General features: G+C 42.3%; 1 protein-coding gene across 1 annotated transcript in view; it reads left to right on the top strand.

The window, feature by feature from the left end:
• Positions 1 to 5: 5 nt before the first annotated feature.
• Positions 6 to 19,085, top strand: part of LOC308200247 (uncharacterized protein) — a 171,369-nt gene continuing 152,289 nt past the window's right edge. The window contains exons 1-6 of the mRNA XM_080605622.1: positions 6 to 3,350; positions 3,970 to 5,236; positions 6,091 to 6,214; positions 6,300 to 6,467; positions 6,706 to 6,772; positions 7,318 to 7,389. Of these exons, the coding sequence (XP_080461748.1) occupies positions 6,349 to 6,467; positions 6,706 to 6,772; positions 7,318 to 7,389 (258 nt within the window). The 5' untranslated portion in view covers positions 6 to 3,350; positions 3,970 to 5,236; positions 6,091 to 6,214; positions 6,300 to 6,348. The remainder of the gene's footprint in view (positions 3,351 to 3,969; positions 5,237 to 6,090; positions 6,215 to 6,299; positions 6,468 to 6,705; positions 6,773 to 7,317; positions 7,390 to 19,085) is intronic.

The following is a 19,085-nucleotide window of genomic DNA, read 5'->3' on the forward strand; positions in this document are numbered from 1 at the left end:
CGCCTGTCCCGGTCCGGGGCAGCACCCCCGGGTTTGCTGGGGCGCAGTGGGGCAGGAGCGAGGCGATGCTTTCGCACTATACAAACAGGGAACGAAGTGCTGCTGGTTGGAACGGCTTTGGGGCTCGGCACGGTGGGTACGGGCCCCGCTCGGCTCCCCAGCCCCGGCTCCCCGCCCACCTCTGCCTCGGGTCACGGCCACTTTCCCGGGGCTCTTTGCTAATTGCGGCGACGTAGCAAGAAACGGTGGCTTTTCTTTTTCTTTTTTTTTTTTTCCTTTTCAGTCTTCGCTGTACGTTTTCCATTGAGGTATCAAATTATAGAGCATCTACAGAGACGTGCAATTATCATCATCGTGCAAAAAAAAAAAAAAAAAAGACCCACCAAAACCCAGAAGCGCCGCAGGAAGCGGCGAGAGGCGGCGGGGAGGGAAGGGGGAGCAGGACGGGGGCAGCGGAGCCCAGCTGTGGGGCTGAGCCCCAGCGGCGGGGTGCTAATTGGCCGGGCCTCGCAATTAATTAAAGGCGGTGATTAATGCAAGGCTGCTGAAGGGAGATCCTGCAGCGGGTGCAGGGCACGGTCGGTGCCTCTCGTCCCGTCGGGGACCGGGCTGAGCCCTTCCCTGGCTGTGCCCCGGGGGCGCGGGGAGGGCCGCTTGCCACGGCGGTGCCAGGGTCCCCGGTGCCGTGCCGGTCCCAGCGGGTCTGTGCCGGGTAAACGAGCCCGCACCGAGCTCTGATTTTCGGTAACGCCGCCGTTTCTCGTTAAACGGCACGGCGGCTGGGCAGGAGCGGTGCTGAGGGCATAGACGGGCCCTAAACGGCCCTAAAAAAAGCTACAGGTCTGGGCCCCTCTCGGCCGGTTCTCCGCTGCGGCCCGGCCCGGTGCGAGCTGCGGGCGGCTCCTGCTCGCGGAGCCGTGCCCTGGGTTAAATAAATCCGGGATGAGCGATGGAGTGTTTGTAAGCACGGGACATGGCCAGTGCTGAGCAAACAGGAAGCCAGCTCATATTCTTATGCTAAAATGACTTCTGGATTTAAACAAACAAATAGTTCGAGCTGTTTTATTTAACCTGGGGATGGGGATTAGGGCTGGGCAGGGCGAGCACGGCGGTTTCGAGGAGGGCTGCCCGCCGAGGGGCCGGCCGGCGCGGAGCTTGGGCTTTGTCCCTCGCGGCTTTCGGCTCCCGGCGGTTGGCTCTGGCCGCCCCACAGCGCTTGGAGAGAGCAGCCGCTCTTAATTAGGAGGTAGATTCATGGGTGCCTTTACCTAAATTACCGGGATGACGAGCGGAGTCCGTCAGCGGCGTTAAGCAGAGCTTTGGAAGCGGCTGGGGTCAGTTTATTGCTGTTACAACCGCGATGTAACCTCCGTACCAATAACCTCCATACCGTAGTCCCCAAGCAAACCCACGGACAGCGAGATTTTCTTTCCCCATCTGAGTAAGTGGCGCACAAGTGATTATTTTTCACAGACCGTAAATGGGAAAACGTATTTTACTCTTCCCTTGCAGACGAGGCGGAGGGAAGGCAGGAGCGGCTCCCTGGCGGGGCCGCGGCCCTTCCCGGGGCTCCCGGGGCTGGGCTCGCCTCGGCCGCCGCCGCCCGGCTCCGGTGCCCTCTGGTGCCCGCCGGCTCCGGAGGGAGTGCGGGGGTCGCCCCCCGGGGGTCTCGCAGCGGCTCCTCCGCGGAACCCGGAGGACGCCTCTCTCTCCCTTTCCGGTGGACCACGACACGAAAAGCCTCGGCGGAGCCGGTAGCGGATGCCCGGGAGCCGCCTCCTGCCGGGAACGGAGGCGCCCGGAGCCCCCAGCCTCAGCCCCCCGGGCAGGGCTCGGCCAGGCCGGGCGGCCCCGGGATGTGCTCGCCGTGTTTGTAAGCAAAGGGCGAGGGGGATTTTGGATACGTAAACATGGTGTGAATGAAAACCCTGGATCTCCAGCGCCGTGCTGTGACCTCGACATTAACGGGCTCCATGTTTGGAGCCGCTTGCCGAGAAACGTTTTTTTTTTTTAATAGTAACGACTTTAATGACAAACTTTCCTTTTGGAAGGAGCTGCTCACACCACGGGATACGTGTGCGCTGACTGACTGCCCCCAGGGCATCTGCACTGATGCGAAAAAAAAAAAAAACCCACAAAAAAACTAAATTCCTCTTAATCACACGAGAAGTCAGAAGAAAACGAAAATGTGCTTGATTTTTTTTTCTTGTAAAATACTTATTTATCTCGGCGTGGGTTCTTGCTCTCTTAATGAGTTCCCCCGTTGTTTCGGTCGAGGCCCGGCCCGGCGGGTGCCGCCTCCCCTCGCGCAGAGCCCCGGGGGCACCGGGGCGCGATGGCCATCGGGGCTCCGGGGCTCGCCCCGGTAACGCCGGCCGGCGGGTGAGCGGCCGGGAGGAGAGCACAGCGAGCCTCGGCAGCACGCGGCTTTGGTTCTAACGTATCGATTTGCAGCTCGGTGTAATCGTTTTTCATTTCTTTCCTTTTTTTGATTGCCTCCTGCAGCACGGATGCCGTGGCGGCTGGTACCCGCTTTCGCGGCGCTTCAGCAGCAGAGCCGTGTGTGCGGGGACCTGCAGCGCTGTCCGACGGCAGCCCTGGAGAAATTGGGGACGAATTTGTCCGGAGCTGGGGCCAGCTGGAGCCGGGGGGGGACGATCTCCCCCCTCGAGGCACCTCGCAGCGCTGCCCCTGCCCTGCGCCGTGTGCCCGTGGCCAGCAAAGGGCAGGCGGGGCTCGCCCCCTGATGTTCCTTCTCCTCCCCGTGTATAAACTATTTTTATAGCACATTTATTCTGGCATAAACGTATCCGCGCTTGGGAGCTCTGCCGTTCGAATTACAGCAGCAGAGGTAACGCGGGGCTGTTTTCTATGTAAGCAGAGCAGAAGGGGGTGGGTTGAAGGCTGGGAAAGTCCCATCGAAAGTGGGCTCTTCCCGTGTTTCAATGCTCATCTCGCCCCAGTCAATCGGCTAACGGTGTGAAGGTTTCCTTAACAAAAGGCCGTTTGGGTGCGTTTCCAACTCAAACATCCTAAACTCGCTTTTCACGAAGCATCTCGGGGAAACTCGAGGCAGGTCCTGCTCTTCCAGCAACGCTCGCCCGAAAACAGCCCCGCGGAGCCGGGACGATTTGAGACTCCTGACGTTACTCCGGTTTTACACCAAGGCAAAAGTTTACTGACGTTACTCCGGTTTTACCCCGGGTACCGCTTTTAGCCCGGGGGAGCCCCCGGGGCCAAGAAGATGCTGCGCCCCGGGCGTCGTCGAGGCGGGTGTGAGGGCAGCGTTTGGGAGAAAAATGTAATGAAGACACCAGCTCGAGCTAGGTCAAGCTGCAAATCGTTAACCGGTAGGCGAAGTGTGGCTGTTAGAGGTCTGACTCGGTCCAAGTGGTCGGCCCGAGGTCGTGGCGGTGCTTGCTGCCGTGATGATGATGAAGATGGTGATGGTGATGGGTGAAGGCGAGCAGCGAGGCCCATAGCAGCAGCGTGTGGATGGAGGGAGGCAGCGCCGGGTCGCGGCGAGCATCCTGCCAGGGCCCTGGGGCTGCCGGCTCCGCTTGGCCAGGCCTTCCCCTCACATCCATCGGGAACGTGCAGCGCTCAGGCTCCGGCTGTGTTCGGGGCGGATCCTTCGGTGGAGTTAGCGATGGCCGTTGTGTCAGCAGGCAGGGGGTTCGCGGCGTAACGAACAAATCCGTGCGAGTAAGCCCTCAGCCACGCAACCCCGTGTTGATGGAAAAAAGACCAAGTCACAGCCCTGCATGGTTTTGTCAGTTTACAAACACAGTCCATTAAAACATGATTATGTACAAAATGGGTTCTCTCCATGCAAGATCCTCGTATCCATTGTTTATGCTGCACCTATATTAACAAACCACAAAATAAGCTTGTAGCATCTCTAAAACAGATTTCTTTTTCTTTCTTTCTCTCTCTCTCTCTCTCTTTTTTTTTTTTTTTTTTTTTAAGGCTGGGAATGTGATGTGGAAACTTCTCTGGATTGAAATGGCATGTAAGTTCAATCAATATAAGAAGACTGATTTGTGTCTAAAGCTTGAGTATTAGCTAGAATTAAAACATTTAATTTTTTTCAACACTTTTTTTTTTCTTTCCAGATAATTAATTCAAAGTGTGTTAGGTGGTGTAAATTCATTCTCTGAGCATGTACTGAAGTTGGTAGGTTATATTTAAGTAGAGGGTACTGCTCAAGGAGGAAACCCCGAGTTAGTGTTGTAAAGAGCGCCTGCTGAGTTCAAGTACAGATAGCCTCAAAGCATTACGTCCTCTTCATTCATACCCAAAAATTACTCAAGCATGACTTGCAGTGAAAAAAAATGTGCAAAAGACATTAATTTATGACAAGTGTTCCCTGCCTGTTTCATAACTGATAGCCTGATAACCTTCTTGTGCAGAGTCCCTCAACCTCAGAGACAGTCACAAGGATGAAGAAAATCAAGAGGGAACAGAGCTGTGAAGAGAACAGGCAGATGTGCGGTGGTTATTCATACGCTGAGAACTGTGTGTGTCACAAGAACTCTGATGCTTTTCTGAAAACATAATATCGCAATAATTAGGAGAGTCACCCAAACCCTTCTCCAGGCTTTCCTACGTGAATTACAGAGCTGCTCTCCAACTCCTAAAGTTGCTCTTTGTGTAGTATGAATGTTGTATCATTTATACGTGCATAAATTTACGTATGGAAGTTTATCTAACCAAAATGCAGTTCTAACTGGCTGACAAGGAAATTACTCCCAAAATACATTTTTTTCACCGCAGTAAGTTCTGTGCGAAGCTGGCTGTTCAGTTGGAACTAACAGGCTTTTCCTTCTCTCCTGCTCGACGGACTGCTAGGTCTTGGAGCGATTCCACCTGATCAGATGCTGATAGGCATATTTTGTGAGGTATTTACTGAAGATTAACCATAAGAATTTAAGAATTTAACATAAACCCCACGTAATTTTGAATGCTGCATTTGTGTATTCTGTTGAAATACGGAGGTGAATAGCACCTCGTCCAAATTAAAATATTTTTAATAGATGTCTAAAAAATTTGCATATCTTGTACTCTTATCCTTTCTGTGAATGTGAGGGTTGGATTGCTGAACAGTCCCATTTCTCAAGCAGGTGTTCTCCAGGGGCTGTTCAGCCCATGCGAAGTGCTGGATTTTCTACCAGTCCTTGAAGGTGTTCAGATGCTCCTGCTGCTGTTCAGCCCCCTCTGGCTCTAGCTCTTTGAGGCAAGTTACTGCCAGAGCTGAGGTTTAAAGGGCACTGTACGGTGTTTGTTTGTTTGTTTACTTCTATGGTGTGCTGTGAATTTTCCCTGTTGATGGGTGTGGAAGTATTTCATATTTTGTGCTATTAGACGTCGAAGTCACAGAGCTCTGCTTGTTTCTTGATTGGATGAATTTCTCACTGGATAAATGTACGGACCATGTATTTTAGAACTGAACATACCATGCTAAACTCCGTGGTTATTTGAAATTAAAATTAATTATTCACTAGTATTTGAACTATTAAAGTACAAGTGCTCAAATATTTGCAGAAAGCAAATGTGAAGCAGCTGTAAATATGTCTGAATTTGCATCTGAATTTTAATGAATATTTGCCATTTTTTTTTGGTTAGGCTGCAATGTATGTGTGTATAGGACAGAAAGCTTGTAAATTCCAGTGCTTTACACTTACCAGTGTGCAAACTGCAGCTAACCCCACTGGATTTAACTTTTATATCCTTAGTTTAAATGGAAAAATACAGACCAGTTTGAAAAAAAAAAAAACAGCAAAAAAACAAAACCCTTAAAAAATACATAGAACATCAGAAACTTTAGATAAACACATAAATTAGTGGTCTGTAGCCTTCACTGGCTTGTGGGTAAAAACTAAGTAGTGTGGAGTTAACTCTTTCATATCCAGTAAGCACAACCCAAATACTGAATGAGGAATGTGCTGCCCAGGATCCCCAGTCCAGGGAGGAGCTCTGTAAGTCCAGATTGTTCCCTTTGGTTGCAGAGAACTGATTCTCTGCATGCAAGTTAGGGAATTTGTAACAGTTTTCATTAAACTTTGTCATAGCCATATTTTGTATTTCCAGCGCTGCCTGGGAGAATCTTGACCTGGATGGGAAAGGAGGAGCATAGCAAGCTTAACAGGCAGTGTGGGACCTCCTTGCAGAAGTGATCAGATCGTGCTGGGTTTGTAGTGCTGCTGGACTAGGGGTGGGTACACCATTGTGTCATGGTGACAGTGACAAATTTCAAGGAGAAAAGTAACCAACCTGCCTGTTTTCTCTCTTTGCGAAAGGAATGAGAAGTGTTCAGAGTGGACAGAGACCTGTGCTCAGAAGCTGTGGATGAAAGTTGGTCGTACTGAGAGATATGAGGAGCAGAACTCAGGAAGGAGTATTTGGTTTCAAAAGACAAGCTCTTGGGACTGCTGGATGATGCACTCCAGAGACAGTGTGTGGCATTGGTCAGCCACCTTTCAGCATCCTTGATACAGATAATTTCTGTTTTGTTTTGCTGTAGCCTTAACCCTGATGGAACAGGAAATGTCTGCATAACAAAAGTTGTACGTGTTTCCATAAGGGTCTTTACATCTGTTTTCTTAATGCTTAAAATCCAAACAAAAAGAGTTGCTCTTATATTGCTGCTCTGGATTGCCAGAACTACTTTTTGTTTTCACTTTCTGTTCTTGCTGTTTTTTACAGTGCAAAAGTAGCCCAAGGAATCCAGAAGCTGATGGACCTGCTGAGCATGCATTGTACAAGCAGCCTTGTATGTTTCCACTGAGCTTTTGGGTGTCCAGAAATTCTGGACATATGGCCAGAAAAGCTGTAGATGAAGTGTAAGAGTGATGGTTTGCTGCCAAGAGCAGTAGCATTGGCAAGTATGTTTGTGGCATTCACGCGGTCAGAAAGTCATACCAACTGTCTCCTCCCCAGACTCACAAATTCCTCTTCTCAAAAGGGGTCATGTTTTCTGTTTTCCAGGCCTCTAAACACATAAAAGGCATTTGCTTGTTTCCTTGCATCACATGATTCTGCAAGTGGTGTTTTGTATGTGTATATATATACATGCAGTTTTTAACTCACTGTGCTTTCCTTTTACCCGTTGATCTTTATTCCTTCAGCAGATCCCTTTTGGTTATGTTGTATGGTGTATTTATTATTTTTTTTTTTTTGGTTTTGAAAGAGAAATTAATTATTATTTCAGTGGATGACTTTTTTTTCAGAATAAAAAGCAGATTGTCATGAAGGTAATGATGAGATCTTTGTGGTTTGCTGTGAGCCTCTTGTAACCTATTGGATCTTGTTTAACAGATATGCAGAGAAAGTGCTACACATGGAAATGCTGCTCAGAAACATCTGCGAGGAGCTGGGGGGGAAGCCTCTGTAAGCAGAAGTATTGTCTGACCTCTCATTATTAAAGCAGCCCCAGTGTCATTTAGGGTACGTTCATACCATGGCAGTACTTAGGAGTTCCAGACACAGACCAGCACCCACTCTTTTGGGTGTTGCAGGGTCAGGAGGGTACTGCCATCCTGTTCTGTTCTCTGTTTTTGTGTTGCAATCCTTATTTTTTATAAAGGGATTTATAAAAGCAACTGACATCCTGACAGAACTAAGAAAGTTCTAAAATACGATGGTTTCTCTAAAGTCACTATATTGGGATGTGATCTCTTTGTTGGCTCTGGGGAAAAAAAAAGTTAGGAAGATAAGGTATTTCTTTGCAATTTATGTTTTGTATTCTGTACAGTCCCTCAAAGTATCTCCTATTAAAGGGGACAAACTCCAGAGATGATGGTATCCCTATATAAATTTTGAATAGTTATGTTTGGACTGGTTAAGAAAATACTACCTTTATAGTCAGAGAGCCCATAATTGGTGGTACCCAAAATTGGGCCAAAGGCTTTGGCACATATTTGTGTTTTCTGTCCAAAAAAAAAAATAAAAAAATCTGTTTTCTTAGGCTTGGATATATACAGTCTGTAAGAATTCTCTTCTTTGACCTTACGTTTACATATCTCACATTTTCCAGGTGCGTTTTCCCTGATGATATTTTTATTAGTGTATTCGTGGTAAATGTGTCCTTGAGTGTCCCACAAAATCTGTCCAATATACATTCTGTTACTACATTCAATGCAGATGAAAGTTTCAAGGCAAAGTGTAATTTCCAATGCTGAAAATTTTATAAATGGGGCTGCTGTACCTGGGAGATGCAAGATCCATATATGCACTGCTTTTACGAAGAAACTTAGGTAGTGGATAGAGGGTCAGAAATAATGATTGCTCTAGAATGGCATGAATGTGGGTTCCGTCTTGTTTGTTCCTGCACTGCCCAAATTCTTCATCTGCATGACTGAATCTTAGTTGTTATATTCAGATCCCTCTAGTTCCTGTTAGACTGCACCTGTAAGAGCTGACATTCAATAACTTTAAAAATTAGAAGATGAATAATGAGGTAACTTCAGTTATTTCATTCATTTATTTATACTGCAGTTTATGCTACTCTCTCATTCACTTTTGTCTTTAATTATATTTGTGTGTGTGAAGCAACCAAATTTTGGTGCCCTCACACTCATGATTTCTCTGTAAAGACAATATCTACCCACAGAGAAGGGTGACAATGATCTGAATTTCGTAAGGACCTGAAGACTGATGTGTTGGTTCAGTTTTGTGTCCTACGTCTGATAGCAGTCAGTCGTATGCCTAGAGAAAGGCATAAAAAGAGGTAAGTAAATAGTGACTCTACAGGCATTTGTTGCTCAAGGTTTTTCTGAGGTGAAAGTGGATACTCATATTAGCCTACAGTAGACATTTGTTATATTTATTTGTCATTTTCACCTGAATAGGCCTTGGTATAGGGCAGATTGTCTGGCAACACGTTTTTATTTATTCTTTTATACGTGCAATATTCAAAGAACTACTTCCTGTTGCTTGCTTTTTTAACTTGCCACTTGATAATTTTATTTGATACATTTTGTTCATGTTCTGACAAAGTTAACAACCTCATTTCTTTTTCTCCGTGCAAGTCTTAGTTCTGTGGAACTCTGTCATCATTTTCCCCAGCCTCCTTCTGCCTTCCCTGCATCTCAGTCATACCAGTGAGTTTGTACTGAGTCTTGTCACCATCCTCGGTCTATGATGTGGTGGTCTTAATTTCTAGCTAAAGAGTATCAGTGATTACGCAGGAATGTACAGTGCTTCTTAAAGTAACAAAAATTGCTAGCATGGAACATTCAGGATTGTGTGTCTCCACATGTATTATCAAGAGTTTTTTCAGAGTTCTGGCTGTAAATTCATGTCAGCCTGTGGTATCTTAAATCCCCTATATCAGTGTCTTTGGAGTGAAACCCAGTCCTTGTCAGAGTAATCCCTGCTCATGTAATCATGTTGCCCTCTGTTGGTTAGCTTTGATTCAGAATGTTCTCAGGCTTGCTAATTACCAGAGGACTTCTTAAATTCCTGTGGAAGAGGCCTAAATGTTTTACCCTGCAAGGCTCTGGTTCGTGTGCCAGCTGCGTGGTGTATCTACACTTTACAGAGGAAAGGGTGGAAGCCTCTTCGTAGGTTGTTGTTGCGACCGTGTTCATTTACAAGGCTGTTTCTGTTTTCACTTAATGAATGTACATTTTAAGAGCTGGAATTCATTGATGTCAAGGTCAGTTATTGAAAAGTTTGTGTTGACTTTTTAAGGAATTGGACTGAAAACAACTAGAATGAGAAAATTTTTCCTATGTGTCTAATGTTTCTGTCCCAGTAGATTCCCAATGAATTCACAGAGATGTTTGGTAAAGTCAGATGGCACAAAAAAGCCAAAGGGGGGAAGAAGGCAAAAAGAAAGTTTATTGCATAGGCAAATATAAAAACTCTCCCTTTAACTGCTGGAAAATGGTTTTATTTTAAACCTAGCTAATAGATGAATTAAAAGGCTGGTGAGGAGGAAAGATGGGAAATTTTGGCAGAGAAGACTATTTTTCTTGTTGACTGATTAATCTGGAACTGCTCTGAGTGGAAACGGACTTCTGGGATCAAGCGGTATCCTGTGCTCTTTGCATATATTCTGACTGCAACCAGGTAATGCGTTTGGGTGGATTTTCTCAGTGGATGTAACTGGGTGGATTTTTTCAGAGGATGTAACTGAGGATCAAAGTTTAAGAAGGAAGACTGTGGCAAAGCTGGGAATAGGTTTCTGCTCTTGAGGGGTAAACTGGAACGCTAGTCAGCATGTTGCAGCGACTTGCATACAAGTTCTTTCAAATCTTTGCACCTAAATAAAGTATGAACATGATTGATGCTCATTTCCTTTCTTTTATAAAGTGTTTGAGATCTGTGGTTGGAAAAACAAGCACATAGGTGTAAACTATTGCTATTGATAGAAATGAGTTTAAGATGGCACAGCTGAAAGTATTTCCTGTACTTTTTCTGGGATGTACTGTGGATTAGACTCTAAGTGCAAAAGCAAGAGTTGTGTTCCAGTTGACACCGATACTTTACATAATATTATGACTTGGTTAGAGATATTACTTGATGGCTCTTACCAGGAATGTATATGCAGGTAGTACAGCTGAATATTTGAAAATAGTAAAATAACTAAATAAATAAAAGTAAAAAAGTTAAAATCCACTTATATATATATAAAAAAAGAAAATCCTGAAAAAATATTAGCAAAATCTTAACCAAAATTTTAAGCTTACAAAATGAAGATGATATGGTCTCTTGCCACATGTATTTATGAGACAACCCATAAGGACATTCTTTTTTTTTTTAATCAGGTAGTTTATTATCACCCTTGAAGTTCATTTCAGTTTTGTCATGGGTTTAATGATGCTAAAAGTTTACCTGCCAGACCCTAACGCAAAAATCATAGCCCTTTTCCAAAATAAATGTTGTTTCTTTTCAAAGTAGGAGGACAAACAAAATACTTTGGAACGAGAAGTGAAGAAATAACATATATGGGCAGTTTTACTTTTTCTTGCTTGTGTATTATATATGCTTTTCCTATTAGTTTACCCAGACTTTCCATGTATACTCATGCACACACATAAAATGTTTTTAAAACAGCTGCATAACAACAGCAACCGGGGACCCTGAAAACTATTTTAATTCTTAAATTCTTTTAAGCAGTATTTATTAGAAGTTAAAATCAAGGTAGAAGCAGTGTAATTCTCCCAGCAATCTAAGAGGTAAACTAAGAATGTTTTATTTAGCGACATGTGCGTATTTATTTTTACTTGGTATGAACATGTTTCAGCATGTTTATGTGTGGTGTGAGAATTTTTCAGAATCATATCTATGGATCTCTGCATATTTATACGTTACCCAAGATGTCTTATTCTCTTGGTAAAACTTTACTTGCCAGATATGAAGCTGTTTGGAGACTATTTCTGTAATAGATGAGGCATCGAGCCTGTTCAAACAAGCATACCTCCTGTCCTTGGTAAGCCACACTACCTCAGCAGATATTTGGAAAAGTCAAAGGCTAGCTTCCTTCATATTAGAATGAGGAAAGACATCTGGTTTTCTATTGCTTTTCAGATGTTTCTTTGTTTTTATTAATGCCTAATACATGAGTGGCCAAAAATTGAAGTTTACTGGATTAATGCAGATGCTAAACCAAAAATAGTTCCTGTTTTGCATCTGAAGATTTTGATTTGGGGTCACTTATGGGTGGAAGTGCAGCTACTTTTTAATCATGTACAATAGAACTACTCAGTGGCGTATGGTGTGGGCGAATGTGGACACGATATATACTAAAATTGCAGGGAGAATTTTTGACAGTACAAACTAACCTGGAGGTTGAAATGTATGACAGGGCCAAGTAATCCTAATATAGAAGGTGGTAGAAGTGTGGGCTTGTTCTGCAGTTCATCTGCAATCTGTATGTGAAAACCTTACCTGAAGAGAGCTTGCTCCCGTGTATCAATGATCTCAGATCACAGACTGGCTTTGAGCTGTACAGAGTTTGTACAGCAAAACCTGGGTTTGTGACACAGAACAGTTTGGGTTGGAAGGGACCTTAAAGATCATCTAATTCAAGTCCCCCTGCCATGGGCAGGGACACCTACCACTCCACCAGGCATATTACTTCTGAAAAAGTAACTTCATTTTGGGGGCATCTAATATCAGTGCTGGTATCAAATGTGCACACAGTGGCAAAACTGTTATATCAAAATAATTTAGAGTAAAAATAAATTACTACATATCTTCAGTGCACCTGTTTTCCTTTTGAATCTTGTGGCCAATCAGCCACCACGATGTAAGCTGCAGTGGAGCAATGGCGAAAGCTCCACTTGGGCGCCATTTTGTCACGCCAGGCTTGGTTCAGGCTTGTAGGTTGCCCAGTACATCTGTAGTGACTGTGGAAGAAATTCATCTTCCTCGTCCCCCCCAGCAGTATAGGGGCAAGGGAGGTTCTTCTAATAGCCTGCAGACCTCAGTGTTAAAGGGAACTTTTATGGTATTGAGTACTGACAACCTTCATTTGTTAGCATTTTCTGGCCTTGTCTAGAGAAATAATACTGCTGCCTTAAAGCTGTTAAGCCTAACCAGAACCATGGACGTGACTGTTTGGAGGGTAAAAGAAGTGGAAGGAAGGAGAGAAGACAGCAGTGTGGTGTCTTTTTTTTTTTTTTTTCCATGGTCTGCTTAAATTTCTAATCTGCTGTAAACCTCACATTCAGATTGAAATTTTGCAGGGCAAGGACACCCCAGAGTGATGCTGGATATTAACATATTAAAAATAAATAAATAAATAAGATGGAGAAGATAATAGCTCCTGACCAGTTTAGAGTGAGATACTGGTTTGTGTTGGATCCTTGTCCTGTAAGCTTGGAGTACTCAGATCCACCTGAAGGATCAAAAGTGTCCTCAAGCCTCTTAGATAGATGACTCGGAAATAGTTGAAATGTGTTTCATTTTATGGTAAGTTTAATGTTTCTAACCTCAGTGCAATTTGCAATTACAATAAATATCACAAAAAAATTAATGTGGCCACTTCAAATACAAAGGAACGACAGATTGTAATCTGAGAAAATTTTATCAACATGCAATTTCCTTAGCAAAAACATCAATGTATCATTTCAGCATGCTGAGAAATATTTATCTTTTGGGACAGCAAAATCATTTGCAGAACGTTTTAACTGCTAAATAAATATTTTACTGGCAACTTCTGAGGCATCATAAATGCAGTCAATATAAACAAAGCAATGTGGAAACCAGCTCCAGTCTCAGTTGAAATAACTGTTGGCTAGTTCATGGCAACACAGGACTCTGGGATGCATTTGGCTGAGTCTCAGCATTTGGAAATAACTTTTTTTTTTTCTTTTTTTCCCTGCTACATAAGTAAGTTTGCTTAGTTTATTTAGGAGTTCTGGCAATGGAAGTCACATCAAGCTTTTAGTACTAGTGATGCAACTAGTTAGCATTTAACTGAAACCTGTCTTTTCACAGTTAAATCACATTTTTTTAATTGAATCCAGTGCTTATGAAAAATACTGGATCTGCAGCCTCGGAGGCTGTCTACTTGGCTGCAGAACAAGAACATCATGGCCATGCTAGCTTGAACTTCCTCATGGGCCCCTGCCAATGTGCTTCACCTCTGACCTATAACTATGTTGTTTAACTGTCTATTTTATTGATAGTCTCTTCTCTGACTATCCAGTGGAGATGACACTATTAAGGATGGTTTCAGAAAGTTGCTTCTGTCCACTGGAAATAGAAAGTTGTTTCATAAATGCAGTTGAAGAATTGAAAATTGAAAGTTCTTTACAAGGACTTTCACTGCAGTCTACATCCTCAAGGATTACCATTCACATTTCCTAATGTCAAGTCTGAGAGAAAGCTTTCATTTGTTGTATCGCTATTACTTAGCACTTGCCATCTTAAAGTGATAATTGCTACCTGACTAAGCTGAATGATAATCGCCTATTTGTTAGTAAAGGTGCTCACTTTGATTTGTGTTATTTATGTCTAATATTCAATGGAATCATGCTCTTATTGAATATTTATTGAAAAGTGTTTCAATATTTGAAGGACTACACATTTGTAAATGTCTGTAGCATGTCAATCTTCTGTTTAATTTCTTAAAGGATTTCTGTTGACAGAAATTAGTTTCCATGCCTTAGTGTTTTCTTGTCTGTTAATGGAATTTTCTACCTGTTCTTTCAGGCATCTCTGTTAAGCAAGTACCTTCTTGGTTGGTAATAACTGGGTGTCCTTTTGAGCTTAGGAAGAAGGTATTTGCCAAACCTCTTTTATTTATTAATTTAACTCCTTAGATTTGTGTTTGCAAATGATTTTCTTTTTATCTATGGCAGCTCCCATAAGATAAATTTTAAAAGTAAGTTCTCTTTTTAAATAATTTAATAAAATATTTTAGAATATGTGAATAAATAAATGTTTATTAAGTAGTTTGATATATCCTCAATTTGTCTGGACACAAGAAATTTATTACTGTGATTCAATTTGTGGTAATGCTTCAAGTGTTTTGTTATCTTAAAGATTCTTAGCACATTCATCCCCTATTTTTGGGGCCATCTTTTAGTATAAGAAGTAGGAAAAATAAGGAAAAAGAACAGGATTTTCAAGGACAAGTTAGTCATTTCACGGTGAAGTTTGGCCTTTGTGCCATGTCAATAGCAGTGTTCTTTAAATTTTAAAACATTGTAGAAAACTGGAGGAGGTGGTGTAAGAATTTGTTACAGAGCTGCTTCCGGAGGGCCAGCATAGTTCTTGCAAGGGTTCTTAGTGACTGGCTGAAAATTATTGCTGAATGCTGTTGTTGCTTAGCAAAGCAAAATGAATGTTCCCTGCATAGATGTCCTGATTCACACATCGAATGAAACACAGTGTGGGGTGTGAGCCTAGCTGGAAACTTGTTATCAACTTCCTCCAGAAAAGATAAAATGAGATAAGATAAGATAAAATAAAATAAAATAAAAACAGGTGAAAGCTACGCTATTGGCTGTGGCTGGGAATTAAAGCTTTAGTTAAACCACATTGGCTGAAAGGTGTCAAGAAATTTGCACTGATGCTGCCTGAATTTCACGAATAGTTAGAGGACTTTAGTCGTCGTAACTCCTAGCACCTTTTCAGGAAAGTCATGCAAAAGGGAATATTTAATGAAATCTTCATCTATGCAGTTTAAAGAAGGTAAAGGTATTTTCTTAGCTGTGAAGGCATGTATGCTCAGAACTGTGCTTTCCATAGGTTCCATCCAAGATAATGTGTATGATAACATTATGGTGTAAATACGTTTCCTCTATGGTCTCTCATGTTCTGACAGACTTGAGTGGCATTTGGTGTATTGATTACTCCTCCACACAAGGATATGAAACTTCCCTAGATTATCCATCTCTGTCTATTCTGCATTGCATTTCAGAGTTCACAGTTTAAATTTTTTTTTTTTTTTTTTAATATACTTTAGTCTTTTCTCCTAAGGGGTGAAGACTATATGTTTGAATGCCAGGAATTAGAAATCAGATAGATGACATTTCAAGTGTTCAGCAGACTAGGCACAGGGCTTGTGCCTGTTTCGACTCTGGCTCCATTTTATGTCCGTGTATGCACGTGTGCACGGTCTAACACTGGATAACACATTTGTCTACTGTCTGAGCAAATACTTAGTTTTGAAAGCTGTGAGTTAGATTACCTCTGCTTCGTGTGTGGGACATAATCTCATACACGAGGCATTAAATGTCTACCATTGGCTCTTGTGATTTAGATCTTTTAGTAGTATGTTTAAAGGATAAACATCTCCCACTTTTTTAGTAGCACACTTACTTAACGGCGTGAGAAGGTTCCCCCAGTGTTTGAAGCATGATTAAAAACATCAGAAGAATGCTGTATCATACAGGGAAAGATGAATGTACGTTTATTTCATTTATAATGTGTCTTTCAGATGTGACTGGGAAATACATTCTTGTGTTCAAAATTGGGTATAAAAACAGAGGCAAAAGTTTATTCAGTCCAGAAATCCATTTAAATAGCCTATGTTGCTAGGGTTTCTTGGTAGTAACTGCAATTTAATCTTTGCTTAAAAGGATTTTTTTGATTAATTGAGCACACAGGAAGAAGCCGACAATACTGTTCCCTCACAAAAGAAACAGCTATTTTTAGGCATTTGCTTAAATTTTAGGTTGCTTTGTTCCTGTTAAATCTCAGCCTTTACTTTGGCAAAAATCCTGTTTTAAAAGCATGCTCTGAAGTTCTGGGACTTCAGCAGGACTAAGAATTATGCACGTGCTTCAGGGTTTGGCCGAATAAATTTTAAGTATGTGTTTTACAGACTTGAAACTATCAGTGTTTTGTAGAAGATGGTCAAGATTCTTGCCTTTACAGGATTTAGGATGAGATTTAGAACTAGCTCTGCTTTAATAATGAAGGGTTGGGTAACATTTGTCGTGTAATATTAGGCTTAATGGGTAATACTAGATATAAACCAATTAATATTAGGCTTAATGAAAATTACTGTATAGGAGATTCTAATAATTGTACCTAATTGAATGTTCTTATTGTTTCAGATAATTTGAGAGTTAATGCTTATTGTGGGTACTTGGAAAAATACTTTTATTTTCTTTAAGAAGTGTTATTTTCATGTCTTAACAGCTTGAGTTTCAACTGTTCTTTTCATTTCATACTCTTATTATTCAGCAGGACTAGGAAATAGGTACAGAAAATGAGATATACATGCGCACACAGGTTAGCTGGTATATTATTATTACCTAGACTTCTGAATTCAGCTTCTGGGAATTAGACTGACAGAACTTCACATATTTTTCCCATGAAACATGCTATTTGCAAAGCTAGAGAGAATGGTGAATAATTTGCATCATTTAAAAATGATGGGTCTGTCTGCTACCAAAATCCAGAGAGCTTAAATAGGATTTAAGGGGCATAAATATTGTGTCAATCTTCTGATACTGCCAGGTAATTTATTTATTTATTTTTTTGCTTTTCTTCCGTCTTTCATAATGCATAAGTTGTTACCTATTGACTGCAGCTCCCTGCAAGTGGTGATATTCATGTTGGTTTTTGCACAATAGGGTCCTTAGTTATTATGCAGCAGGGGAAGAACAGTGTCTGCATCTATTACGGAGGTGTGATTAGCTGATTATCTCTAAACATAGTTGAGTTGCCATTAGATTTAAGGTTAATCAGCAGTGTAGACTGAAGTGTAATGTGGAATTGTGGGAGGAAGTTTTAAACAAGGTCTTGTCTAGCTACTAGAGTGGGCTGATTTCAGAAGTAAAGGAGTAAATAATAAATGGTGCAGAACTTTGCTTCTGTGGGTAGGTTGTGTATAGCCAAGGAATCTCCCTGCTTTACATATAGATGAGTTAATAAGCTTGTTAGAGATGATTGTGCAAATGGAACTTTGGGGTTTTTTAGAGATTTACTGAAGAAACGGCCTAATTCTGAACTGTTTTCATTTTCAAGATGATATTTTCTGAAACGAAGCAAGGGAACAGTGGAGCTGAAGATGAAAGCTATGCAGCTGCATGGACTGAGAAGGAATGATAGGTCACAGACTGAGAGTGGGTTGAATTAGGAGGGCTATGCAGTCAAGACTCTGGGCATCTTAAAAGCGGAACTAAAGCTGTCACCGTTTTAACATTATTTTTACCTTTTAAATCACAGAAACATAGCATGGTACTTTATCTACCCTCCTCCTCCCTGCCCTTGATTTCTGGTAGTAATGGGAGAAGAGAAAGGTTTGTTTCATGTACTTCTTGGGATACTATTTAGTCTGCCTTAGCTACTCCTGAGGACCTATCAGACTGAGGAGAGGGAAGAGAGCCTCTCAGAAATGTCCAGGTTACTTTTGTATCATCTATTTTTCTTCTTCTCTTGGCAATGACAACTCTAATCCCCTTGTATTACAGGCTTTACAGTAGGTGTGTGTGCTTGTATGCCTGTGTGTCCCATGTCAGAATTTCATACTGGCCTGCGACACCCTCTGGCTACCACCCATAAAGGAAGATAATGTTCATTTCAACTCTGTTATCCTTCCATCCTGTTACAGGCATTGGCAACGGCTTTTACATCTTCTAAATAATCTTTTCAGAATAATCCAAATTAAACTTTCAAATAAAGACCAACAGTGGGACATAAGTTGAATTTCTTCTCTTTTTCATTTGTGTTACTAATTTCTTGTGAGAATGGAAATTTGTTTTGAAGAGTAGGTGGGGGAGAAAATAAGAAGGTGGCTCAGAGAGCCAGCTCTTTGATTTCCCATCAGGTGAGCTGCTGACTCTTTATGTAGTATATACAGCTATGTCAGGGGCCTGCTTATAGCAAGATCTTTATTGTTTTCTAGCAGTAACGAAAAGGATGTAGGATTTGTTCATATTCTTAGTTTCAAGCTCTCTGCTTATGCAGAAGAAAAGGGTCTTTGTCATCTTAATAAAATTTTACACTGCTGTTAAGATTTTAAGAGCAACCGCTGAGAAAACAGAATTAAGGAAGCAAAGGGAAAGTATGGGGCACTTGTCTTTGAGGGTATTATTTAGTTTGTAGACAGCCCTGGTTTTTGGCCTTGGCAACAAGCAATTTGACAAAAGCTTGAGTTCCTTCCAAAATCCCTGTTGGCAGCAAAGAAAATTTGCTGATTTCTGATTTTCAACCTGTTTTCTATGGAAACAAGACCTACAGAACACAATGTTTATCAATCTTTCTACTGCCTGCCAGTTCCAGTACCTTTTGAGAGGCTATTAGCCACCATCAGCAAAATTTGATAGTGGCTGGAGGTCTCAGAAATACTGGGTTCTTTTAAGTTGCATGAGGATGGGTAGTGGACGGAAGAGACAATAGTGGATGGAGACTTCTTTCCTGGTAAGGGCATTGATGTGTGCTTGAGGACTGTCTGTTTTGTTGGCTTTCTGATTAGGCAGTGGCCATGTATTTATTGGTTGGTTGGTCAACGTGTGCCTTACTCAGAACCGACTGAGTTACATGCTGCCTCTTACCTCCTCGCAGTTAGAAGGTGGGAGGGAGTTTAGGCTGCTGTGTGAGGATTTGGGGGACTTGCTGGGAGCCACTGGCTCTGTTGAAACTGGGGCAAATTAGAGTTGCAGAAGAATATAGAA

Source organism: Anser brachyrhynchus, assembly GCF_964034855.1.
Source record: "Anser brachyrhynchus genome assembly, chromosome: 10".
NCBI lineage: Eukaryota > Metazoa > Chordata > Aves > Anseriformes > Anatidae > Anser > Anser brachyrhynchus.